This window comes from Cygnus olor, chromosome 1, assembly GCF_009769625.2.
Source record: "Cygnus olor isolate bCygOlo1 chromosome 1, bCygOlo1.pri.v2, whole genome shotgun sequence".
Lineage (NCBI taxonomy): Eukaryota > Metazoa > Chordata > Aves > Anseriformes > Anatidae > Cygnus > Cygnus olor.
The window spans coordinates 75,217,649-75,244,580 of record NC_049169.1 but is presented as its reverse complement, the minus strand read 5'-3'; the positions used below and the strand labels follow the sequence as shown (position 1 = coordinate 75,244,580).

At 38.9% G+C, this 26,932-nt stretch overlaps 1 protein-coding gene and 1 long non-coding RNA gene across 3 annotated transcripts; both read right to left on the bottom strand.

Annotated features, from left to right (window-relative positions):
- Positions 1–609: 609 nt before the first annotated feature.
- TTLL1 (tubulin tyrosine ligase like 1) lies at positions 610–18,480 on the bottom strand. 2 transcript variants are annotated; one of them, XM_040545071.1, is made up of 10 exons: positions 18,367–18,480; positions 15,595–15,727; positions 13,597–13,805; positions 11,355–11,535; positions 10,178–10,312; positions 9,911–10,019; positions 6,494–6,637; positions 4,671–4,757; positions 3,380–3,543; positions 610–1,868 (listed from the first exon to the last, which is right to left on the bottom strand). In XM_040545071.1, the coding sequence occupies exons 2-10, from the start codon at positions 15,705–15,707 to the stop codon at positions 1,739–1,741; spliced, it is 1,272 nt and encodes a 423-aa protein (XP_040401005.1). In that variant the 5' UTR covers positions 15,708–15,727; positions 18,367–18,480; the 3' UTR covers positions 610–1,738. The 2 variants fall into 2 exon arrangements, with proteins under 2 accessions (XP_040401005.1, XP_040401006.1); XM_040545072.1 differs by lacking the exons at positions 15,595–15,727; positions 18,367–18,480 and adding an exon at positions 13,882–13,946.
- A 5,830-nt stretch (positions 18,481–24,310) lies between these two features.
- Positions 24,311–25,962, bottom strand: LOC121063999. Its single transcript, XR_005816267.1, has 2 exons — positions 25,824–25,962; positions 24,311–25,709 (listed from the first exon to the last, which is right to left on the bottom strand). It is a non-coding gene; the product is annotated as an uncharacterized LOC121063999 (long non-coding RNA).
- Between the last annotated feature and the right edge of the window lie 970 nt (positions 25,963–26,932).

Here is a 26,932-nt window from a genome sequence, read left to right as displayed (position 1 = left end):
CACTTTCGTTCCATAAAACTCTCTTTGTATAGCTATTTTTTGTATGCATTACAAGTGATAACATAGCTAAGCCTTCAAACTTCAACCTCTGCAAAAAGCTTATTGGAAAAGGAAACGAGGAGAAAGCAGTGTGATATACCTGATCACTAGTCCATTGTTTTTAAAAAGAAAGTGGAGTGAGATCAGGAAGAGAGGGTCACCACAACTAACTGCAGTCTCTGATATCTTGCTCTTTAAAGAGCACTGCATTATTGAATCCATGTTTGTGTCAGCAAGATAAGTTATTAACAATACACTTATGGGAGAGGTTAAGTTTAATTCGCATGCACTTAAGTGGCCTGCCACATAGAAAGGCGAAAAGCACTTAGCCTGCTCTGGCAGGCAGAAATTGAGTATCACTGCACTAGCAGTATCCAGATTAGAGTGTATTATGGTTGCACGGATACTTGCAACTTCAAGACTCCTTTGTCTTTCTCTCCTCTCCATAATCCTCCACTATCAAAAAGAAAGGGGTGGGGGGGAGGAGATGATCAGAGCTGCACATCCATACATATATAAATAACAGCCAAACAGCTGGTGGAAATGCAAGTGGAAAGCAAGAGCCACTGACAGACTCAACTAGTTTATTTATATACTACAATGTTAGAAGGCTGAAATACCTATTTTTAACTTTTGCTCTATACATTTTGGTAGCTAATTATCACAGATTTTGATACAAGAGCTACTAGAAATAGCTTATCATATTCAACGATATTTTTGTTACAGTACATACAAAATATACAAAAATATCCAGATATTCTACTTACGTGCATAAATACAGGAAGAGACTCTGGTGCAACTAAAGATGTATAGCCAGTCTCAAGCACTGAGATTTATTACGGTATGTAATTGTTCTGTCTGATTTTCCAAAGATACATTATCTTGCAATAAAAGTGAACAGCTAGTCAAATAATGCATCAATTTACCATATTAAATATTTCCTTTGTACATGAAACTTTTACCATTAAAGAGATATCAGCTCAAAACATTTTAAGAGAAAACAAAAACAAAACGATCAAAAAACCCTCAGCATATAAAGATTTACTTTTCAAGTTCTTAAGACTGTTTGTAAATCATTGACTCCATGCACTACTATTCTCTCATTACTTTTTTTTTCTTTACTAGCAAGAAGCCATCAACCATCATTCTGGCAATACTTATCCTCACCACTACCACCCTTTCACAGAATCCGGATCTCATTTATTACATAGATGTAGAGATAGGCTACTATTGAAAATAAACTATATTCAGAGCAACGAGTATCTTCTTTCAGAACACATATTTTGAGTTGTCATCTTTATAAAGAAACCTTTTAATCATTGTTGAGAGTGTATTGGTTTCTTCAAAGTCTGAATATATATGCTTCTAAAAGTTCAGAATTCGTTGATTTCAGAGAACTACTATAAGCACATGCACAAATATCCTTGCATGAAATTAGTTTTTTATATATATGCATACATTTTATATATATATATATATATATATGCACGTGCATGTGTATAATTATTATAATTGGCAAGTCAGTGCATGTATAGTACAGTTCCTGGTTTTAGAGCATATTTCATTTCTTTTCAAAAGCTGTATTGTCCTCCTTTAATACTTCCCACATATAACATAGCAAAATAGAGAAATCGGTTAATGAACTGCCTTTTTGTTCATGATGTTGTCCTACCACCAGTGTGGTTGGGTTTTTTAATCATTATTTCCAGGTGGTCAATACGGGCTTTCCCGAATCTCTTGCACGACCTCCTTTTGTTCCAGTGGATTGCCCAGAACGACTTCGCAAGTCACGATCAGGACCATCACTTTGCGCCATCTCTTCATCATATCTAAAAATAAGACAATCTGTTCGGTACCTTGTCCCGCTATTCACTACACAAACAACAAGTCTTCCATATTCTGTTTTGCTTAATATTTAGCACTGGCATTTAATACAAGCTATTCTACGCAAATGTTTACATGCACATAGTTTGCGATACAGCTATTATTCAAGGAAATTTACCACCACATGATTTTATAATACAGATCAACCAAAACATCTTCAGCTACTTTTTGTAAGCAACAAATTGTTTGGCAGCTTTAGTCAAACTCCTGAGTTTGTGAAATTTCACAAGCGTGAAATGTTCTTCTGTATTTCTCCTCAATATTGCTCTTTACAGACCTGTGGTTGAGCAACAACATCTATCTGCTGGCCATTTAATGAAGTCTTAAGTTATTGCTTCAAACAGAGGGTTGCTAACTGCAATTTCAGAAAACTCCAATGTTGCATCAGTGAGCAAGTAGGGAAAGAATGAGCTGAACAAACTGTGTTTAAATTAAATGCATTTGATGACATGTATTTTGTAACACTTAACCACAGTGACAAGTAGTTCTTTAAATATCTAACCACATTATAGTCTCAGATAACCTCAGTATACACTTACCTCTCAGTTGTTATGGAAATTTTAATCAGGAATTGGCTATGGATGTATAATTATCAAAAGATAATACTACAATATTTTGTAGATCAGTCGTAGAACAGGCATAATATATGTTTAGTTACATTGTTGTATAGGTATTTGTAGCTACCACATATAAAACATTAACTGAAATTTAAATCATAATTCAGCTGACACTTACATATATAACTGATTTTACTAACATATCAAAAGAGTGTAAAACTGGTATGAACTATTGCATCAGCTGTGTACATACCACATTCCTGACATCCTAAACAACTGTAATATAAATAGGCTTGAGAACCTATCTGAACATTCTTTCAATAAACATGAGAAATTGTCATCAACATGGTATTTAAGTGTTCCTCTGCATCCTAGATAAATCCTTCAGACACTCCAACATAAAGATGTCCATCTCCTTGATTTCTCCCTTTGTAATACAGATTGCGGAATTTTAAAAATACCTGGCAATGCATTATTATTATTACATCCATGAATGACAAGAATTAAGTGGCATCATTTCTATGAACTGAGAGGTAATAGCTATTTGATACAAATTTTATCTATTTAACTACAATCTGTATGTTACACTCAAGAAAATTAAACTCTACGTATGTAGAAGACAAATGCTCTCTATGCTTCTATCCCTCAAATTCAGCTGCTGGAAGCTCACTACACCCAGCGGTTTATTAGACAATTTAAGTTCCCTCTGGAGATAAAGGATGTACTCCCACCTCCAAAGCTGCTAATGCAGCCCTAAAAAATGAAGTGCTATCTTTGTGTCCATTTTTCCCATATGAATGAATTAAGTTTACTTTATCTCTGTGATCTACACTGCACATTAAAAAAAGTGGAGCAACTGAAAAACATTTGCATTTATACAGAACATTGATAAAACTTACAAGACTTCATAATTGCCAAGAACCTCTTTTGGTGGAGATTTATTCCATTTACAGTCTGGAATTTCCCCATTTGGCACAGCAATGTTAAGTGTGTCATTAATAAGATTATACTTCAAGATGCGATCATTAGCCGTACTGGAAGTAAGAGAAGGGGAAGCATTAACCTACAAAAAAAAAAGGCAGCATCAATTTTTTGGGTAGTACAGTTCTCTAAACAGCACGTGTGATGACTACACATACTATTTGGGAAATGAAGAATCAGCGTCTCTAAGCACATCTTTCAGTTCCTCAGATGTTGAATGGAATCCCCCGTTGGGCTTTTTTTTTTTTTTTTAACTTAAAAAAAATAACACTACATGTCTGCAGCATCAGAAGGCCTTGAAGATTTTTCCTGAGACTAAGTTCACCAGGTTTCAGAAAGACAGATTTTTGTTTAGTTTTCTAAGCTCCCATGGATACCAAAACCATAAATTTCAGTGCCTGGTTCACTCCAACAGTTGCTACACACAGGAATCTGTAGGCTTATTCTAGTTAAACAGCTTTTATTTACGTTCTTAATCCAAGTTCTCCCCTGTTAAATTGTGAGCTGGAGAAACACATATGCTCCCTCTCTATTCAGAGCACTAAATTGGATTTTTTTTTTTTTTTTTAGCTAAGGCTAAAAGTGGGGTTAATTTTAACATATCTCTTGTGTTCCACATTTATTACAAAGAAGTGGTATCAGAACAGTAAACAGCTTTGCTCTTTCACTTTCAGTAGGATTAAGAAGGAAGAGGGCTAGATAAAATTTTTGTTGAACACACAGATCCAAAGTTAATACACTAAAGAGAAATTTATGTGAAAAAAGAAGCTTTCCAAATATCCCAATTATCCTGTATATGCCTCTCCTTTCTTTCCTCCTAACCTGCAACACTAATGACATGACAGCGCTCAAGACTTGGTAAGCTCAATGTTATGCTGCATCGGGCCAATGTCAATTTTCCAGCTACTGATACATTAACTAAGAGGGCTGCTAATATTCAGACTGCCTCTGAAGTCTAATTGTGTGGATGCTCCGGATTTGGAAGACAAAACAGAAAGCCAAACACACAAAAAAAACAAACAAAAAAAGCACACACTAGCTTGGTCATCACATGGTCTATTTTACTTTCTGACATTTTGCCTAATCCACTTACCTGAAGAACAGAAAGACAAAGCTTAAAAAGAGAAAACCAAGTAGATTTCTCTGTACTCTTTTACTCTGTGAAATAAAATTAGTAAGAAGTTATTTCCATATTTTGTGTAACTTTACCTCAATTAGCCATGGTTTAAGCTTGTCATCAATGATAATGTCATATCCATAGCATTCAAAGCAGTGTTTATCATTATTCATTACAGGCTAAAAAAAAAGACAAAAATGTATTAAGAACAACAAATTTGTAAGTAACCTGATTACGCACTTGATTTGCTATAAGTGACATGACTGGATTACAAATCTTCTACAACATAAGCTAATGTAACTCTAACATAAGCTTACTAATAAGTTCAGGATTCTCCCCACACGCAACTCCAAAGTACATATTTCAATATTAATGATTGCATTAATGCCAAGGACTAAGTTACATTAGTTCTCCATCATGCTTCCAGATTTAAAATAAGTGTTCTCCCATTTTTCAAAAGCAGTAAGAATATCTAAAACCTGAATATATCTGAAGAAATTGGGAAGTTTTCAAGTTTACATAACACAGCTTCACATAAACATAAATTCTTTAAACTTCAGAGATGGAAGACTTATTCAAAGACATTTCTTTTACTGCAGAAAGTTAAGGTCAAACAATTACCAGATATTTTTAAAAACTATTATTAGCTCAAGCCATCTACGATCTTGAAAGCTAAGAGAGACAAAGGATCATGTTGTACATAGATACACATCCTCCACTCAATTTTCCAGCATCTGCAAAGGATTTTCAGTATGCACGCCAAGACTTTTATACAAATCTCATCAGATCTTTTAAAGAAACCTTTGGAACAGGTTAGAAACATGATTTCCTCCCCTACATTAATAATGAAAGCTTTTCATTTCTTCAGAGAATGAAAGAGGGGTAAGAGGAAAGAGCATCTCTTATTACATCTGTCATTCTCAGACACAAAGAAGTACTGAAGCTGACTGAAACATTTCATCCTCTATATTCTAAACACTTTTCTTCTCCTAAGGTTCTGCAAACATTTAGATTAAATACCTTTTCTTCTCGCATCTGTTTTCAAATATGATTGGATAGCAGACGCTGAGGTGAGCCCCACTTCCCCACCTCCCACCGATTCTAGCTTTGTAATCTTGTCCCTCTTTCTTGTGCTGATTCTGGCATTCATCTGATCCGTCAGTGAGGTCATTCAGCTTATAACACTGGCAGAATACCAACCCATCAATAAAATAGTAATTTTTCAGTTGGACAAGTGAGATGATTCAACTCCCAATGGTGCCAGGACCAGCCCAAAAAAGATGACGAGACCGTGCACTTGAGAACAGGACAGCCCTTCTTGGCAGCAATAAGCTCTTCAGTTACCCCAGTTGACCCATGGAGCAGTACCTGCTCTCTTATGTAATCATGGAATATTACCCAAACACTCGAAGGTCACTCAAGCAGAGGACTGTTACATTTAAATCAAAAAAGTAAGAGTATAACAGTTCATGATAACTATGTGACTAGTATATAGAAGAGCTGAAAGTAAGTTACGTAAGTCTGCTAAACTAATATCCTTACATTTTGATTGATAAATTGTCCTCCACAGCTATTTTTTCTTTGACACATTTGTTATTGCTGAAATGACATCATGAGCCTTGGCAGAGCTTAATACTATTCACAAGGGCAGTATCAAGTCATATTAAATAGTTCAGAGAGACCTGAAGGAGAGAGATTCATTCAGCTCTTCAATATGCACACACAGCTCGCCCACCCACCCAAGATTCAAGTTCACCCAGCTCAAACAAATCAACAGATCACAGAATTGCAGGAATCAGCATCAACACTGTCATTCAAATAGCAGGAAACAGATTTCAAGGATTTTTTTGGTGGCAAGCTCACTTGCATGGTTATGAAAAGTCTACACTAGCAGCATTCCCAGAACAGTACTCACCGCAACGGCTTTCAGGGACTGCACAATTATCCAGTGAATTTCATCAAATAATTTGTTTGTCACTTCCTTTCCACGGGTGCTTTCTAGATACAGGCGTAAGTTACTCACTGTCCACTTGCCTCCATGGATATGATTGTAATCATCCTGAAGAGTTGCACAGTTAATTTAGTCTAAGATTTTGAAGTTGTTCAGCAGTTTTGTTTCATCCACACAAAAAGCCCACTTATACTTGCATACAAATGTTGTTTTAAAAACAAACTCATCAAATTGCTTTTACTCTATTTTACAGCTTTATGCAGACTTCATCTTTAAACTGCCCTCTACATGAACAACCATTTTTATTATAGCCATATGTTTATATCGCACTTCACAAATCAAGTAATAAAGCTGGACTTAAAAGAAAAAAAGTACTTCAACAGTTTAATAGCAAAATCTAAGTTTCGACTGGGAAATCTAAGTTTTGAAGTGTGACAAGAGAGGACTGAACCTTTTTCCTCCTCTGGAGAAATAGTTAATAATAGCTAAATTTCACTAAAGTTAGCAGTTCTAAAATGTAGCACTTATCTGGGTTTACTCATTTAAAATATGACTTGTCTGTTTCCCCAAAAGACAAGCATGGTATATTCTTAATGGTACTACTGACAACAGCTGCATTAATGAAGACAGTGAAATAACACCTGAATTACTCTCAAACAATTTTTCAGGTAATTCAGTACTTTGCTATAGAAAACACATTAAGTGCTGCTGAAACAGAACAAGGGAAAAAAGGAGGTTGCTATATTTTTGTCTTTTCAGAGGCTATCAACGTCCTGCAAGATATTCTCACTAAACGGAAGGACCAAAGCAAACTGATGGTGTTCTTACTAATGGAAAGACATTTTCAGTCCTCAAATAGCTCTCAGGACAAGGACTTTATCCCTTTTTAAAGATTTTCCTCTGAGTGTTTATAAGAACAATTGTATGCCTGCTAAATTATAAAACACTGAATGCCTAGAGTAGAAAAAAGTTCTCATAGGAATGAAACCTTTCATCTTGTAAAACGAGGTCAGAGAAACCTCTATCTATTCTTAGTTTTTTGTTTGGTTGTTTTTTTTTTTTTTTTTTCCTTCTCTCCTCTACAGCTTCCCCCATAGTAAATTTGAAAGACTATACAAATAAAGATCTGAAACATGGTTCTCAGGACTTGCATGGAAAAAATATCTTAAGACCACAGATTCCAAAAAGGGGACAGAGGTCAAAGTTTCAACCCACTTTGCATTTCAGAATAAGTACTCAAATCAAAATAGAATCATTGAATGGTTTGGATCAGAAAATAGATTGCAACAGTATAGAGCTTTGCATGGTCACAACTATTTAATTAAAAATATCAGAACAAAGCAGAATATTGCAGGCTACATGGACGACTGCTAACAGAAAATTAAATAGAAGAATTACTGGTTTTTTTTTTTTGCATTACACATGCAGTGAATAATGATTTAGAATTATATTTTCTGGCACAAATATTACAATGTGTATACTTAATTACCCTCCTTCCCTTTACATTACTTTTTCTCCCTCCCTGATATTGAATTATAAGCTTTTCAATTTAGTGATATTTTCCCATGAGCTTGTAGGATACAAATAAAGTAAAACTCCAGGGTTCACATAGGGTTTAGAGTAGAGATGAAAAGCTAGAAACTAAGAGCTTTTCCAGACCTCATCATAATTTTGATAAATCACTTGACAGTTCAAATTAGGTGGTTCTTCTAAAATTGTAGAGCTTAGTTGCCTCTGAAGTTGCAGACATGTTTAAAACAGAAGGAAAGATGGGACAGAGTGGCTAAACTTTTCTCACCTCTTTCTGGAAGACTCAACAGGTATTAATGGTTCAACATTTCTAAAAAAAATAAATCTTTCAAATGCTCCAGTAATGACTCTACATTTTTATGCTGATACTTCTATACCCATTTCTGTTGTCCTTTCTTCTTTCAAGATGACCTCACTACTTATTTTCACTTCTACTTTTATTTGGGAGAAATACTGAAGTTCTTGGGAGAAATACTTTAGTTGGTGTAGAAGATGAAAGGGTGCATGATAATGGGATAGGCAGCATATCCCATGCCTCATCTCTTCTCTGTTACTGGCAACAGCACCATGATTTATGCTCTTACATTGTACGGGAACTGTTTTACCGCAACTCAGTGTGCCCTGTCAGATCATAAGATCTCTGAAGCACTTCACAAATCAGCATCTGAGCAAGAAAATATTTGCAGTGCTAAAAGTGTTACATTTTGACACTTACTCTAGCTAATAATTACCACCATAGGTGACATTTACAATTCACACCTTTGTTACAGGAATATCCGGATAAAAACAGTTCTGTTATGCTGCTATAACAGTTATAAGCTATAGCTATATGTAGGTTATAGCTATAACTGCTAACAGTTCTGCTATAACTTACAAAGCAGTAAGACACAAGGCACATTTTTCTTTGTGCATGAGCGTGCATATACATATATGTATGTATTTTCAATGCTCTTAAAAAAATAAACCCCACAAAATTGGGAAGTAAAACAATGGAGTTTTAATCCCTGCTATGGAGGCATGTTTTACAAATCACAGACATCTGCTAAAAATGCAGAAGGGACAGCCATTATCAAGTGAATTCCCTGAAGGAACAAGGTTTGGGCAGTGATACTGCATGTCCACCCATTTCACTGGTGAATTTTAGCCTATTTTGACAGAGGGAAATGCTGTCAAAGCTATCAGGCTTCCACATATTTTATGAGCATCAATGGCAAATTACAGGACGGAACTGTTCTTCAGGCAGAACTCCATCATTGTGCATTCAAGAGGAAGCCACCAGCTGGCCAGGCAGCAAACATTTATCACTAAACTCACAACTGCATGTTCCCTTTTTCACCAAAGAAAGCGGGGGGGAGGAGGGGGACGACACCACGACAACGACACATAGGAAGAAGGTGGAAGGCACTGTGGTAAATAAGTGCTGAAAACAGGAAAGCTGAATTAACTGGATAGGTGAGAAAGAGGGAAGGGGAGATCAGGAAGGAGATATTCAAGTGCCATTATAAAATACAAATCCACAGGAACCAGGCTTCATTAATTCCACTGCTCATAGACAGAATTGCTAAGTGAGCATATTAGCATTTAAATGACAGGAGACTTGGAAAGAAATTGCTTTCAACTACTGCAAGTCAACACTGATGATATCACAGTCTATTACAGAGCTTGCAACTCATTATCTTGCATATATTTTATCTACAGTCTTTTACAATTTATTTATTTAAAGATCAAATAAGTAATTTAATTGCAAGCTGATGAAAAAATGACAAAAAGCCTTTTTATTCCAAACTTTTGGGACAATTCAAGAAAACCAGTCTTCCTATGAAAAAGCACCGAAGAACACAGTACACTTACCCCATGTTTCTGAATGGCAACATTTGTAAGATGTACAAACATGTTATCCAATTCACTTGTACTTGGTGTATATTTTACTGTGCAAAACCGGCAAAATCCAAGTTTATACCTTAAATGCAAAAAGTCATTAAAGTGTGTTAAACCCCAGTAGGAAGTAAGGAAAAGATCATCCCAGGACACCATGTACATGTTAAACTTCTTTGTGCAACAATGGCAACATTATTTTGACTACATTAAACATTAAAACACAAACATATACAATCTTACATGTAACATCTCAGAGGGCGATAGGTAGATACTAAAACATACAGACGAAGGTCAAATTTCTTTCCTCCAATTAGTAATGGATTGTTGATATATAGAGAAATCACATAAGCTTCTTTGGAAGACTGAGATACAAACCTGTAAGACATCAGTAAGCTTTCAGAATGTGACAACTGTAAATGTTATAACATGATAGATCTTTTTCTTCTTTAGAAGCAGCCTGTACTTTTGAATTGACTGAAATCTTGTATCTTATTGGCAATGCAATGTTTTAAGTTATACTGGTTAATAAAACATGCTTGGCATCCATCATTACATACCGAAGAAAAAAAAAGTTAATACAAAACACATGGCTGAGATTTCCATTTAAATTCAGTTTTGAAGTTAACAGAGTAGCAAACTGAGCCACTCAGAATGCAGTTCTACAAACCAGCCTTTTCCTTTGAGAGCATTTACAGCTAATCAGAGTTCAGAAAAGCAAAGAGTACATATTACATTACCTTTGTTAGTCAAAGCCTAGAGTGTTTGTATTTATGCATGGCTTGCAATTGCAAAGCTAGCTTTCAAACTGTGACATTCTTCAGATTCCAAGGTAAATAGAAAAAAATACTCAAGGGAGGTTTAGCCAGTCAATTTATAACTGAAAAAAATAGCATTAGTTGTGCAATCAAAACTTTCATTAGTCAGAGGAAAACACAGATTGCTAAACTGTTAGATCCATTTGGAAGTAGGTCACCAATGTAAGGCGTATTACTTTGTGCTCCAAATAGATCACGTCTTTATTTCCTAAAAGCACATTCCTCCTTTGTACTAGTTTAAGAAGTGAATTGATACATATTAAATACAAACTGCTCAGGGAAAGATTTTTTTCCTCACTTCCTGTTATTTAACACTATGGAGCAGAACAATTTGTTTTTGCATGTTATTCATCCAACACTAAAAGCATTTTTTATAGAGAATAGTTATTCAAACAGTTTTTTATACCTCCTCACACCAAAATAAATCTTACTAAGACTTGTTTGAAGGAGGAAGCCAGATAATTGAGATGAAATGCAAAACTTTATAATGACAAAGCAATAGTAATGAAATACTTTTCCCTGTGCATTGGACAACTAGCATGTTCATGTGGTTCACCTGATTATACAAAGTACAACAAAGGGTTTAGTCTTTAAGCACTTACGAAGATGTTTTGCTATCTCGAGACCATTTTTTAATTTGAGAGAGTTTATTGATTAGAAATATTCCTTTTCCTTGAGCTTTACCACAAGGTTTCATAATCCAAGTGCTGGAGGGATTTTTTCTGAATTCTTCAACAAAGAGATTATAATCGGCAGGAAGCATAAAAGTAACAGGAACAAAATCTGAGTTAAGAGAAAAAAAAAAAAAGGTTCACGATTAAGGACACTGTATCTAAGAAGACTATTCATGAATATAGGGTAAAAAATAATTTCTTGGTTCTCAATTTTTCCAATCTGGCATGATCCACCTTCAAGAAAACTCATGTTGCTTTTTAATCTCATTTGGTTCATAGTTTTTACTTAAAGAATTGCTAAATATTGCATGCTGCTAATTTCAGATTAGCAGACTTTAATTCATATGGATTATTTTTCTTCTGTTTAAATGATGTGCAATTAGAGTATTAGACACCATTCCAACTTAACTTATATTAGCAAAATTTCTCGATTTCATATGCTAGCTTTTATCATTCTTCAAATCTCTGTATATGCAAAAATCCTAATGTTGATGTTTCCTCTTTGGATGTGGTATTTTTTGTTTCTGTGTAACTTCCATTAGTCATTCTTTGCTCCCATACCCAGTATTACCATGCTTGCTGAAATCTAAAGAAAAATATTTCTTGCTTTTCGCTATCAGATTATTCTGTTTCATCCATAAAGCAATGCTTCTTTCTTACACAGATGAACAGTGCTTTTTTTTCCACTTGCCCCAGATGTAAATCAGTTCAATGTCTCCATCTCTATTTCACTCCAATGCTTTCCGACCTCTGTAACAACTTTGCTCTCCTTACTCCCAACTTACTCCTACTCCTACTTTGTTTGTTTGTTTTGAGGGGGTAGTGGCTTTTTTCCTTTGGTTGGTTGTGGTTTTGTTTGTTTGTTTGTTTTTTTGCAGGGGGGGAGGGGCAATGGTGGTGGTGGTGGATTTTCTGTTTGTTTTTGCTTGTTCTTATTTGTTTTTAAACTTCATTTTCTAGCAGTCATTACCAGTTCTCCAACTTCCCCTAAATTTCTCCTCTGAAGAGTTTATCCATTCAATTCTGTCTGGAACCTTTCTACAAAAGATTATTTTAGTTTTTGCTCCAGTATAGGATTTCCAGATAATGTTTTTTCACTTTTGATTTAAAGAAACTCCAGCCCTTTCTGATATGAAGTTTTAGGGCCCTTCAGTTCCACCACTGATCTTATAGCAAAATACCTTAATGCCACAATACTTCCCTCTTTAAAATAGTTATAGATACATATGCAAATCTATTTCTGTATATCCTTGCATTTAGGAATAATAATTTCATGATTATTCCTTATGCTTATAAATAATCATTTCATGATCATTTCTCTTCAGCCCATGTTGCTTCAGCTAATGCTGCACTGGTAAGTTCAGTCTTCATTAAGAACCTTACTACTTACCAAACCAAGCCTAAATACAACTTCCACACATAGTAACTGGATTTGTTCTCTTCCCTGAACAGTGCTATGTACTAGTAAGAACACAGTGGAGGAAACACCCAGTGTGACAGAAACAGAAATGTTCAATCTTTTAGTCCTGCCTTGTGTCTAATTTCAGCAAAGTTCTTGAATAGGTTGCATGACCTCTACTTCTCTCGATTTGTGAAATATTAGCCCTTATCCTTCAAAACAAGGTTTGTGAAAAGCTTTGAAAATACAGAATTTCATATTAAATGTTTGCAAATACTGTTTTTAATCACTTTCCCTACTCTTGTGTTTCCTTATGCTCTAATGGCAGGTTTGTGGGGAGGGAAAGGGAGGAAAAGACAGGGAAAGAAGGCTGTTATGTTTGCAGAACAGAGTAATTTTAGGATAGAGTACACTTTATTCTATTTAACTGACTGTTAGTGACAGAGCATCTGCAGATAGTCATTTTAGCGTTGGAACACTTCAGAAATTCAGAAAATTGAGCTGTGCTGCAACTAGATTACTTTTATGCGGTGATCCAAACACATCAATTTTAGGTCTCCAAAAGCAACCTGGTAAAAACAGGCAGCTTTGGTTGCACATACTTCTTGCAAGCAGCAGTTTTTCTTACTCAATTCATTGCACAAAACTAGCAACGTGTAAATTAGAATAATTTGTACATTAATGTGCTGTTCTGTTGCTGTTTCAAGTTACAATGCCAACAGGTCACTGACCACACAGTAAACAAGATTAAAGCTGATAAGAACCACATACCCAAATAAATATATTTTCCATTTTCATCCTTTTCTGCAAGAGGACTTCCTTCTTTCTCAAGTTCTCTCCTATATCGCTTGATATTTTTTACCATCAAATCCTTTCTGGTCAACTCATAGTGGTTGGGGAAATGATTGACAATTTGGTCATCAGAAAGGCGGTAACCAGTTTCCACACTGAAAACATTTCTGATCGTTTGTACGCTCATCCTGAAGGCAAAGACAGATACCAGATTACTTTTCTCAAGAAACAGGACCCAGGAGGACAAAGTTGTAACAGTGTTACCTTCACTTCATCTTCTCCCTCTCACTGTTTTCTCCCTCTTTCACACTTCTCTTTCATTGCTCTATGTAGTAAAATACTTTGCTGCAGTGACAATACAACATACTCTGAACCCCTGTTAGCAAGACCAAATGAAATCCTGCCAGAGGTTGTCTCAGTCCCTCTGCTACTCAAATTTGGGCAGATGGTGAGGCAAGTAAAATGACAGCTTGGACCTAGTGGACTCTGGCTTGTTGATGACAGACAGGTCAAATCCCAGCAGGGCCTACAAATGACTGATATGCACCCAAATACTACATAGGCATCTTTCTAAATCTATTGGTTTGCTCTCTGGAAGCTCAGGTTTCCTCTTAAAAAAAAAAAAAAAGCCCCAAAAACAACCTCATACTGACTACCTTGCTATCTGAATTCCAAAGTACTTCAAGTACATGAACGGTGAATCACAGATCTTGCTAAAAGCATCCATAAATGCCAGAGCAGAGAGCTACAGTGACCAAGTCATCAAATCAGTTATCTACTTCATTTTTCACAAAAGATAAGAGCAGAGCCACAAATACAAAGTTTTTTTTTCTTTTGTACTAAAGGTGTCACACTGGAAATTTAAGATTATTTCCTGAACGCCATCAATCTGCTGTTATCATTTCAGGAAGAAAACAAAACAAAACAAGTAACAACAGTTTGCATGAGAGTCCTGTTCCCCTACTCCTCCCTCCAGCTGCATTCCAAAAGCACAAGCAGATTACTATATTCCTACTCATTTAAATAAGTGGTTAACAAAAGGTACATTCAGCAGTATAAAGTGCCATTCTGTCATATTTGAAAGGGACGATATCAATGGCTTGGCTTACCTGAAGAGGTACTGTTTCTACCATTTAATAAATTACTGCATCCTAGCACAGCACTGCAGTCTTGTATTAGACAAACTCCATTACCTTGATTTAATTTCATATTCACCTTTCAGCATTGAAATGTTGAAAAATTAGTTTGCATATAACTTTTTACTATGAGGAGAAGTCGAGTGCAGTTCTCAAGGCCTTTACTACAAGAGCTTGCACTCTGGTAACAGGGCAAACCTCTGCTACACTAATAAAAGAATGTTGTATCATATATTGGAACCACGTACTTTTGCTTACATCAGGTTGTCAGAAAAATTTAGGTAAAGGTACATTCAAAAATTCCAATTGGGCCACAAAACCCCTCCTACAGTAGAGTATACAGTAAGCAGACTTTTTTTCCAAGAAGTTTGAATAAAATCAGATATCACATTTCAAAACGAAACAAAAAACACACCACTGGCTACAGCCTTTGCCCTGGTGTTTTTACAAATGGTATCCTCAGAAGCAATTGTCATCTTGCTAGGTTAGTGACTTTCCAATGCCTGACAAAATCTTTGGGAAACTGGAAAGACATACAAGGTCATTAGCATAGGAAAGGATCCACGAGGACAGGACCTCCTGTCTTGAGGAAACCTAATGACTTTAGCAGGCCTACACAGCTAGAGGAGAAATCTACTAATACAAATCTCAACAAAACATCAGCAATAGCATAAGAAATTACAGGAGCAATGAAACAATGTTATGCTCTTAGGAACACTTCAGTAAGTTAATGTGTGCATCTTTTATTTTTAAATATGCATTTTGTTATATTACTAATGGTATTAACAGAAGACATTAAAATACTTCACAAATTTAGAAATTGCTATTTTAATGTACTTACCAATAAAAATTCCAGTCTTCATTTTCTGCCACCTGAATCCAGCCTCTTTTTTCAAAATTGTTTATTAATACAGATTTTTCTATGTCAGTTACCCACTTTACTTTTCCTGCCATTATCCCAAAGCAGGATCAACCTGTTAGCAAAGAACAGTGTAAAGGTGTGAAATGGATAACATAAGGAGAGAAAAAAAACTGGACAGTCAAAGGGGAAGAGAAGTGGAACCTAGAGAGCACTTTAACTTCAGAAAGATGGGAAAAGTAAAACACTGTTAAAAAACAAGGAAAAGAATGTCCTAAGTTCAGACTGAGAGCCCACATTTGTCAACTGGACAACTACAAACCAGAACAACTCTAGTTACAAGGATTTTCCATGCTCTCCAGCCAATTCACTTTTTATGAATGGGCGCATAGCTCACATCTCTCCTTAAACACACTAACGACAGAAATCACTATCATATGTTTACTGGGTGCTGTTTATGGAAAAAAAAAAAGCATAGAGCACAGACTGTTTATCACTTCTAACCAAGACTTATATGCAATTACATTTTTAATTTTGTTTTGAAGCAGGAGAGTTCACATGGATCACTTCACTCACCAACTGCAAACTAAATAGAAGTCTCCAAAAAAAACCCTTACACTCTCAAGGAACAGTATGCTGTACCGTAAGGAAAAGAACCAAAGTAACATTACTAACTTTTTATTGTCTTCTCTGTATTTCATGTAGCTGTGATTTTGCCTTCTGCTCTAGCTGCTGGGGCGCAATAAGCTGGTATCAATAAACACTTGAAAGCAGACTTTCCCAGACCTAAGGTTATTAAAACAGTCCTCACAAGCTGCATTTCAACTCATGACATCTAGATGTCACTTTCTATACTAGATCTCTCTCACTTGTCCACATCGTCCTTTCCCCTCCCTTACGATCTCAAGACCTGTTGGAAGGGACCTCAAGAGGTCCCTAGTGCAGACTCCTGTTCCAAGCAGGGTTAGACATGAGGTCTGACCAGGCTGCTCTCAGCTTTATCCAAGCACATTTGGAAAACCTCCAAAGACAAAAGCAGCACAGCTGCTCTGGGCATCCTGTCTCACCACTCAACTGCCCTCATGGAGAAAAGATTTTTCCAGATTCAGCCTGAACCTCCCTTGTTTCAGCTTGTGCTTGTTGTTTCCCATCTTCCCACCCTTCAGCACCCCAAACAGCTTGGCTATGCCTTCTGGAAAACCTCCTTACAGGTACAGGAAGGTTGCAATTACATGACCACAAAAGTCACCTCTTCTCCAGGCCAAAGGAGCACAGTTCCCCCAGCTCCTCATCAAAAGACAAGCACTTCAGCCCCCGTGGCAATCCTCCACTGAACTTGCTCGTTTATACGCATCTGCCTTATGCTGGGGGCTCAGGTTATTTTTGTTCATCCTCATATATATTGTGCTACAGCCTTGCCCTCTCTCTTTAAAAAAAAAAAAAAAAGAAAAAAAAAGCCAGGTCTAAAAGATGGAAATAAATGCATAACAAATGCACTGAAGGTGTGAGGATAAGCCAAACATCCACAATTTCTACTTCTCCAAAGGACAAGCTGAAGCTTTTCTGACAGCACTATCATGAGAAAATGATAATACTAATGTCAGGGGAAGACAGCTCTCATAAGCAATTTCAATTGTTGTGTACATTCCACAAATGAGTTTTAAAATTGCAGCCTAGTGAATTTTCATAGCTATCTTACCCAGAAATCCACTACAGATGAGTACTGATTCAGCAGAAAATCTGAGCCCAAGGCACATTCTTTGGCATGTGCCTCTCCCAAGAACAAAAGCTGCCATGCAAGGAAGGGGGATAGAGCAGAGGTATGCACGCACATAACACCATCTACTGCTCCCTCCACTTATAGTTTTCCATCGAAAAAGTCAAACTCAAAAATGCAGTAATTACACCAGTAGAGATGAGTAATCAAGGTAATCAAGATGATTTTTGCAACTAAGACACCCCAAGAGGTCTTCAGCTCCCACAACTGGATGTGGAGACGCGTTCCGCTTCAGTCTCCCTCCTCCCAAGAGCCATAGCTCACGATGCAGCGTTCCCACTTTTTCCTTCCTAGTCTATTTAAATTGACAAATTCCACAAGGCAGATGTTTACTATTATGCTTTGGTTTTGAAGCGTTTTAGGCCCACTTATTTTTCATTCACATTGGTAATACAAGTTGAAATCAAGCCTAAATAAACAGATGGAAAAGAGCACATGCAGACTTGCGGCCTTCTTTGTGTGCTTATACAACACACAGTTCTACAAGGCGATGACTTTTTGCTGGGCCTTCTAGACACTACCAAAACAAAAATAAATGAAGCAAAAGGATTCATTTACTTGAGCTGAAGTACATCTGAATCACAGTCAGTGACTCACTAGTACCACACACCACCTTGTTGTGGTTTTAAAAGCTCAGGGATTAGTCAGCATGAGATAGAATCCTCCTTTCAAAAGGAAATGCGTTAAATGCTACAAAAGCCTTAATTAAGCACACTCTAAAAACGTGAACGAGCCTTAAAACCTGCATGCCACGTCTCTAAGCCACCCCATTAGATCTATCCTCCAGGAGCGGGCGCGCAAGGAGACCTCGGGCTAGGCACCCGCCTCACGGGAAGGGCCGCGACAGCACGATATATCGCGATAGCGCCGGCGGGAAGGAAGCCGGGCGCCTCCCTCAGTGGCGGCAGCCCCCAGGCCGTGCGGGATAGGTTGGGCTGGGGCAGGAGATGGGGCGCACAGCGCTACCCTGCTCTCACCTGCAGCAGAGAGCAGCCCCTCAATCGCCGCGGCCCCGGCCGCGCCCGCCACCATTGGCCCGCCCCACCCCTTCCGGCGCCGTTCCCTAAGAAACAGGACGCGCGGCGGCAGGACTTCCGCGGGGCCATGGCCGCACGGGTTGGGGGGTGCAGTTGCTAGGGAGACGCGCCGAGGCCCCGCCCCCGCGAGCGCCCGGCGCCGCGCAGCCTGAAGGAGTGGCCGCCATTTTGTGGGCCCGGCGCAGCGCGGCCTTCACGGGCCGCAAGGAGGCGAGGGTCTGCCCCCGCTTCGCCTCACAGCGGGGTCCCGGAGCCCGCTCAGCCCTCGCCCCATTCATCTGTGGTTTTGGGAGCTACCACAAAGTCTTTGGGGTTGTAGTTGCCCCGTCTTCTGTTCAGGGAAAAGGTCCTTGATAGACATCTGATTACCAAGTAGATGGCGATTTGCAGAGTCGTTGCCTGACAAAACGTGCCTAGAAATTCCCGGAATGCCTAAAAAGCTTTCACCGGTGCAAAAGCTCAAGCCTCTGTGATTTAACGTATCACATGTTGATCACCATACAGCTATGGGATTTTTTTTTCTGTTGCTGCTGTTCTGAAGGAGTGTGTGAATGTTTCCCTGAAATGACCAAAAACTGTACTTCACAGTTAAAACTGTGTGAGAGAAATAATACCTAAAAATTTACAGCATTAGTGCCTGTGTGGAGAAGCCTGATTTATGTACACACAACTCCTTCCCAGATGAGAGATGATGTTAAGACACTTGACATACATTAGAGTTACTGAGGTTGATATGATCAATACAGAACAAAAGGGTGTTTCATAATGGACTCTAAAGATTGAAGGGTCTCTGAGGGAAAAATAAAGGTGAAATAAATTATTCATTCTGCAAGACGTTATTTATTAAAAAATAGATCCATCAGGTAGTAGCTGAACTAAGCAGTTTGCAATGTGTTGACATAAAACAAACAACTGATACAAATCTATATTCCCTGAGAGCCCTAGTTCCCCATATAATCTGAGTATAATAAATATGCTTTATGATTTACCATATCATCCTATGGTGATAGACCCAGTTGCAAGGTTGCAACTACAAAAATCAGTTAAACCTAATAATTAACATAACAGGAACAAACTGTCAGGTATTCCCTAGTTTAACTACAAAAACAGCTACAAAACACTGCGTATCTTCCTTCAGTCATACACAGTGGAAATTTCCTGACATCGCACCACCTCTGGTAACAGGCCAGACCATGGAACAGCCTCGACAGCTGCCTTTTAACCCAAAAGGTGTATCTTCTGGGACAACTGCTAGTAAGAAAGTAAACCTGGACCTTTTGCTTTACTATCAATGCTTTTTTGTCCCAGCATCCATCATGCCTCAGGGAAAAGCTGAAAAAGTACTGCTTTTTAAATTCATTAAATAATTCATTAAGGACAGAAACAGTTGTTGTTTTGTTTTGTTTCATTTTATGGGAGAGTCTTTTAGCTTAACTCAGCAGTCCTTAATCAAAGTTACAGTTTCATGGAATAAAGATCTGTTGTTTTGCTGTCTCTGAAAATTACATCAACAGCATTACATCACAGCTGAGAGCTAATAATAGATGCTCTAGTTTTTAATATTAATGCATCTCCATTTTGTAACATTCTTGTTCCAACAAGGGAAGTTGGTGAGAATTTGAAAAACAGCTTAATAATGCTTACTGTTATTGTATCAGGAAATGCTGCACAGCATCAGCGTGCTATCTTTGTGGCAGAGATCACTCCTACAATGACATTTGTGTGTTTTATTTTAAGCATGAGTCAACTCATGCAAGAGTACCTTCATGTTCAAAATTAAGCCTGGGTGTGGGAAGGGAACCATTATTGATTTGAAAATGAATACAAAACTGAAATAAAAAATTGAAAGTAAATAATTGAAATGTCAAAAATACTGAAAGGGACAAAGTCTTGGCAAGAAGTGATATTACTGAGGTTAATTTCCCTTTTATTATATTGTACTTTCGAGGCAATTCTCATCCAGCATATTGCATGCATAAGTGTACACACAGTCCTCACAACACAGTCCTCGGCATGAGTTTGAAGATAAGGACTGTCATGTTCATTTCACAGATGAGTAACCCTGATGTGTGGAGCTTGGAAGATGATGGAAGAACATCCAACTCACAAGAAGGATTATAGTACATAGTGCAAGAAAAAGTGGTCTGCATAAATATTATATATATACACACACACACAAGCACTTCTCTACGTTTGAAAACTGAATCATGAAAGTCTGCAGACACCTACACTTCAGGCAGAGTGCGGCATCTGTGCCACTGCTCTGCTTCTCATGTTGTTTACCTTCACCAACAGAGAGGTGAAATCATAGTATAAATAGAGAGCAAAGTCCACTGCCAGGCGTTACCCGGTAAAGTCTCCTGTTTGACATGACAATAAAGCGTGGAGCAATAGGGGTTTTCTGGTTCTTTAAAGCTCTCCGAAGCAAACCCTGCCCTCTAGTGATGGCTGATCCCGACTGAATCACTCACCGCGCTGTTATCAACAGCACAGAAGGAAAACACTCAAAGTCCCGTGACCTCACTAAACCTTTTGAGCAAGAGGTCAGGCTTCAGCGGGCATCCCTCCAACCCGTTAGCCCCTGGCTGGGCTCGCTGCGGGGCGGGCGGGGATGCCGCGTACACCGGCTGCCTCTGCCTAGCGGTGCCCCTCGGGGGACAGCCCGCTACCCTCCCCGTCCAACAGCCAGCCCCGCCACATTTCCCAATTCACGAAGCGGCCCTTGGCCACCGGACCGCGCCACTCGGGCGCCTCCGCCGGTGCGAGCAGCCCTCTCAGCCCTCCACTGCACGTCGGGGCCCCCAGCGCCCCGTGCCCGCGGCGGGCCGGGGCGGGGCGGCGGGCGGACGATGGGGGCAGGCCGTGGGCCGGGGCCGGGCCCCACTTCCCCGGCGCCTGCGTGTGGCCGCGGGGCGGCGGCGGCGGCTTCTTAGTGCCGGGGGAAGCCGAGCCGAGGTGAGCGGCGGCGGCGGGGGGAGGTCGGGGAGGGAGGCGAGGGGCCGGCCGGGGAGGCCGCCCTGTGAGGCGATGCTGCGGTAGCGGCGCGCCCGGTTCCCGGCGCCTGCCTCCCCTGCGGAGACGCGGAGCCGGGTGCGCGTCGTTTCGCTCCTAGCGGAGCAGGAAGCGAGCCGTCGCAACAAGCCCGAAACGGACGGCTCGAGGTAAGCGCTCGGGAGCTGCCCCGGTCCTGGCCCCGGGCGGGAGGACCGCGGGCAGCAAGAGCCCACGAGCACGGAGCGAAGACAGACAGTGAGCCTGAGCCAGCTCCGGTGGGTGCCAAGGGCCCGGTCCCCGGGCAGGGCCGGTCCCGAAGGCGGGGGATCTGCTGCAGCGACCCCCGGGCAGGAGGATGCCCCTTTCGCCCTCGGGTTTGTGTGTTTGGTGGGATTAATAACACGCCTGGTAATTGTAACGTGTGGAAACACCACCAGAATATTGTAGGTGGAGTGGGATTTTAAGTCAGAGCAGCTTTGTTACCGCCTGTGCTTCACCAGTATGGGAAGCTTAAGTAAAACTGAGAACGACGTGGTGTTTTAATTCTTTATACTGATGTGTGGGACAACAACAAAAAAAGGCAGCATAAACAGTGACTTAAATTTTAGTTCTTAGACTTTCAATTACCTTGTACTTCCACATCAACCCTTCCCTTCACCTTTCCGATCTGACAGCAGTAAGCACGATCTCAGAGACACCTGTAGGAGGAGACCGCCAAAAGTCACGGAAGATGCAATGCTTTCTTACCACGAGTCCAGTAGCGTGCCCTGTTGCACAGGACAGAATGCAGGTGTGAGGTGGCAATGCATGACACCGTGCGTGCCATGCTGCGCAGTGCTAAGGGGGACCAGGTGAGGGAAGACAGCAGCCCACACTACCCCAATGCTGCTAGGTTTTTTAAGAATATGAATTATCATGTTTAAATTAACAATATTATTTGAGAAACTGAAGCTAAACATCTGCCTAAGTATTTTTACAGATTATGGCCTTGGTGATGAGCATCCTGTAAATCTGAATTTAGTATCAAGGCATGAATTCCGCAATCTGCTTGCTGAGGATGCCACCAGGCTTGCTGCAGATACTCCACTGTTCGCATGGACGGCAGAACAAGGCCTTTCAAGTACTTTTTTTTTTTTTCAATTTGAACAAATGTTAAATTTGAAATATTCCAATTTTATTGTGTAATGCTGTTAGCATGAGCAATGTGTGAAATTTTTTGACTACCAGTAACAACTTTTCTACCTGCATCACTTTTGTAGTTTTCAAAAATAAAAAACTACAAAGTTTTGAAGTTTTTAAATGTGAGCGAAGAAATATTTTCCATAGCTTAATAGCCCATACATATATGACAGAACTATTTACATTTTCACACTTACCTTTTACAAATTGGCCATGTAAATCAAGTAGCAATTTTAAACAAAATCTTTTTATGTTATAAAACACTCTTGACCTTTTCCTGAGACTGAGAAGTGCAAAGGGCAGAAGATGTTTTGAAAAGGATATGTAAATGTTAGATTAAGTCAGAAAGCTTCTGCTCTAAAACTTAACTCTTTGTGAACAAGTAGAATGAAGAAGACATCCCTGAGATGTTGACCGCTGCCATGAAACTAAAATCTGTGTGGCAGATTTTTTTTAAGAAATGATTAATTTCAGTTTAGTATTAATATCTTTCTCTTCAATGTCCTCAGTTCTTCCCATAAGACTTTTTTTTTTTTTTTTTTTTTTTTTTAATAAAAGCAGAACTTCCTCATTTCCTTCAGAATTTAGAAGCTGTTGAAGTACACCGGTGAGCACTGAAGGACTCAATAGATACTTTAAGGAAAATGACACTTTGTAGGTTTATCAAATCATAGCTTTTACCGTGGACGTAACTGTATTAACTAATTTCTAAGGCAGAAACCTTTTGTTGCTTTCTGCGGTTGCATAATAAATGTCCCAGTAGGGACTGGTGCTCTCAGAGTGCTCTAAATGACAATATGCAAATTCTGATGATGCATAAAAATCTGACCAAAGGCAATGAAAGACTTGAGACAGACATTCTTGAAGTCTTGACTCAGAATTTCACTCATGATCCCTTTAACAGTCTCAGCAGAGACTGAAATAGAAAAATACCTGCGCAAGCTTTATATTTCAAAAGGCTTCCTCCATTTAAAGTCTATTATATCCTTTTATTTCACTCCTGAGGTTACAAGATTTGCTTAAGGAATACATTTTCTTTTGTTTCTAAATATAATCAAACACTTTCTTATCCTGTTTTGAGGTGAGAGAGCCTGTGTTAAACTCCCAGTGAAGGCATGTTCTGATAACAAGAACGTAGATGAAATAAAATGTAGAAGTACAGTGTGTATTTCTTATATTTGCAGAAGTATGGCTTTAATAGCTGTTTGAGGCAATATTAAGACGTTTATGTGTAAACAGTATCCAAGGTCATTGGCATTAAGCTGATTGAGAACACAGTACAAGACAAAGAGTAAATTTATCTCTGCTCCTTGGTCTGACGCCGATTTAAGAGTAAATCCAGCAACCTAACCAAGAAAAAAATGAATAACAATTACTTAATCTCTCCTCTTTCCTTAAAAGAAGCTGAAGGTGCCGATGGGTGCCTCGCAGTGCTTGGCCACGAATGGCCGTGGTTGAGGAGGAAGGCCTGCTGAAGCCTGGGTATCCCAATGAGGGGAGAGAGAGGTGGTGGTGGTGCTGGTGTCTGTGGGTCCTGCTATGCCTACATACGGTCAGTGGCTGATGGCTTCTGGCTAGCAAGGGAAGAAAAGTCAACAGCTGAGGCCAGCAGCTCCTTCAGCCATTGCTGCTGCTTCTGGCAGAGGTCATAGGAAACATAAAACTTAAAAGAGAACAAACCAGAAAACCACTCTGGGCTTTAAAGCATATATTCCTCCTCGCTATTTCCCCCTAAGTGTCTGATATTTCAGTTTCTTGGTAATGTTAACTAGTTCTTCAACTTCAGTCATCTTATCAAAGACTTGTCCTTGTAAAATGGAATAGAGATTTGTGTTTGCAACAGTGTGGATGATGTCATGTTTTTAAAGAGTTGGCTATGGATTGAAAGGCATATATGCAAACAACCAAGCCTCTATTTGTTCTTCATTTAAATTTAGTTTGCATAGGCAGCTGGTAGAATCTGAAACAGTTTGAGATATGCTTTGATACCTCAGGGATAAGGGACAAGAGTCTTATCTGGCAATCTTTCTTTATGTAGGTAGGTTTGGGAATTTTGAGTTTGAATGCTGGAATTAGATCATTGACAGCAATTTTCTAATTTCACAACCATCTTTAAAATACACTAAATCACATACTTTAGTTCTAATTAGTTTTATCAGTCATGTCTACATAAAGCATGCATAAGATGTAAACTGCACATATTATAGATATGTGATAAACTACATTAATATGTAAATTATCATTGATGAATTCAGTGCATTATACTGAGAGATTATTGTGTCTACCTTCTTAAAAATTATTGCCACAGCAAATCTAATCAAACTGAATACAAGAAAATCTCAGGACCTTTATAGTTTTCCCCAACTCACCTGCTAGTATACACAGTTTAGCAATGTTTTCGTTTTTGAAGAAGATTTTCTGTTCCCTTTTGCTAGGTTAAAAAAGAGACACAACTGGAAAAAAAAATGACTAGGCAAAGTAAAGATAGAGTCAAGCATCTTTGGTAGAAAGACGATTTTAATTATTTAATCATAATTGTGTTCATAAAAAGTCATAATTTCCATCATATACATAAGCATAGGCATTTAGAGAGCTTTTTAAATTTGGACCTATTCACCAAAACAGTAAGTATGCATTTAACTTTAAATACATTATTCATTCTGCTGAAGGCATTTCACCATTTTAAAACTAAGCTTTTAGTTTGCTCAGTCAAAGCCTTACAAAAAAGAACGAGCTTTTTGATCTGCTAGCTAGGTTGGAGATACTTGCTGGTGCTAGTATGGGATCCTGCTGTGCCTCTCAGACACGTTGTGAGGATTAGGTTATGGTCACTTGCTATCTAAGTGGTAAGTTATTAACACAAACTTGGAACCTCTTGGTTTCTGTAAACCAAATTCAGTTTGCCCATTCTTTTTGTGTAAGCGAGAGAAAGAAGGAAAGAATGAGACAGATGGTGGAAGATCGATACATCCCGCTTTGGAGGATCAGAATTGGCTGTAACACATGATATACACTCTTCTTGCCCAGCTCTGTATGGATCTAGACTTGAGAAACAAACTGGGTCCACATTAAGGCAGCTTTCACATGTATGCCTATGTATACCTGTGCATCTAGATTTAAAAAAGATGACAAAAATTAGCAAATGGCCTCAGTTTGGCCCCTAGCTGCCAGAAAGGCCAACACTAAGCTTTGCTTTGCAACTAAATGAGCCACATCTCACACACCTTCAGGAGAATAGCCCTCTGATGAGTGCCTTTGCCCCAGCGCTGCCAGTTCTACCCAGTGCACAACAAATACCCTCTTCCTTAGCTCTCCCTGACTTGAATGTGGAGACAAATCGGTGGGTGAAAACAGCAGGGCAGGCTGCAGCTGAATCCTTGGCAGCAGGACTCAGCATCTACAGCAGTTTCTTTTTTAGCCTGTGGGAGGAAGGTATTATCATAACAGGTGTGAGGAAGCATATGCTGTGCTTTGGGCTTTTGTCGTGGTATTGTATGGTTTGTTTACATTTCTGATTTCTGTAGTGCACTGACTTATTATAGGTCTCTTTCAGAACTCAATTTTCATCTCCTACAGATGTAGACATTTCCATTGTGTGGTCCTGCAAATGTGAAACTAGCATCTATTCCAGAAATGGAAAAAAATAGAAAATACCTTTTTTTAGAGATTTTTTTCACAGTGCACGGTTGTGAAGTCTAAGAATAGTTGGTATAAACATGCAATAATAGACAGTTGAGTTTTTATGCTGTTTTTAAATACATTTGGTTTGGAGCTCCCAAACCAGGAGCTGCCCCAGATAATGCAGATCATGCTGCAATAGTGCTTATGTTGCATCAGCCTTGCCCAAAAAATAGAGGGATGCAGCTGGTAACCCACTGGTCTAGTTGTTCCCCTGGGAAATGGAAGGGCCAGCTCAGGTACTAGCACCAGGGAATATGTTTTGTTTTTTTTTTTTTCAAGTGTGACAGCTTCACTGTGTTGTACATACAGAGCCTTGGCACCTCATTCAGAGCTACAAAGTCCTCCAGGTGACTGGGTTTCTGGAAATCGGATATGGTGCTGGAAAAGTTGGAAGTCCCTATGGACATAACCCTTTTCCTGATCTTTGCTTGGACTGAGGAGAGGGGCATACAATGACACGTAAAGGAAGTGTTTAAAACAAGATAATAGTAAACTATAATCTGTATGATATATGCTAATATTTACTGAACATAAAGTAATCCTTAGAATTTTCTCCCCAGTCACATTAAGTGTCACTAAGCAGAGTCTTTGCTTTTGTAGAACTAAGCTGGAACTTGGTACTAACTAACTTTTCATTTAGTTAGTACGAAGT

What these genes read in the sequence shown, in the direction of transcription:
- TTLL1 (XM_040545071.1), bottom strand. Translation starts at nt 15,707, where the DNA reads ATGGCAGGAAAAGTAAAGTGGGTAACTGACATAGAAAAATCTGTATTA. An exon ending in GAAGACTGGAATTTTTATTG is followed by an intron (nt 13,806 to 15,594) that starts GTAAGTACATTA and finishes CTTTGCCTTCAG; the next exon opens with GATGAGCGTACAAACGATCA. An exon ending in CGCCCTCTGAGATGTTACAT is followed by an intron (nt 10,020 to 10,177) that starts GTAAGATTGTAT and finishes TTTGCATTTAAG; the next exon opens with GTATAAACTTGGATTTTGCC.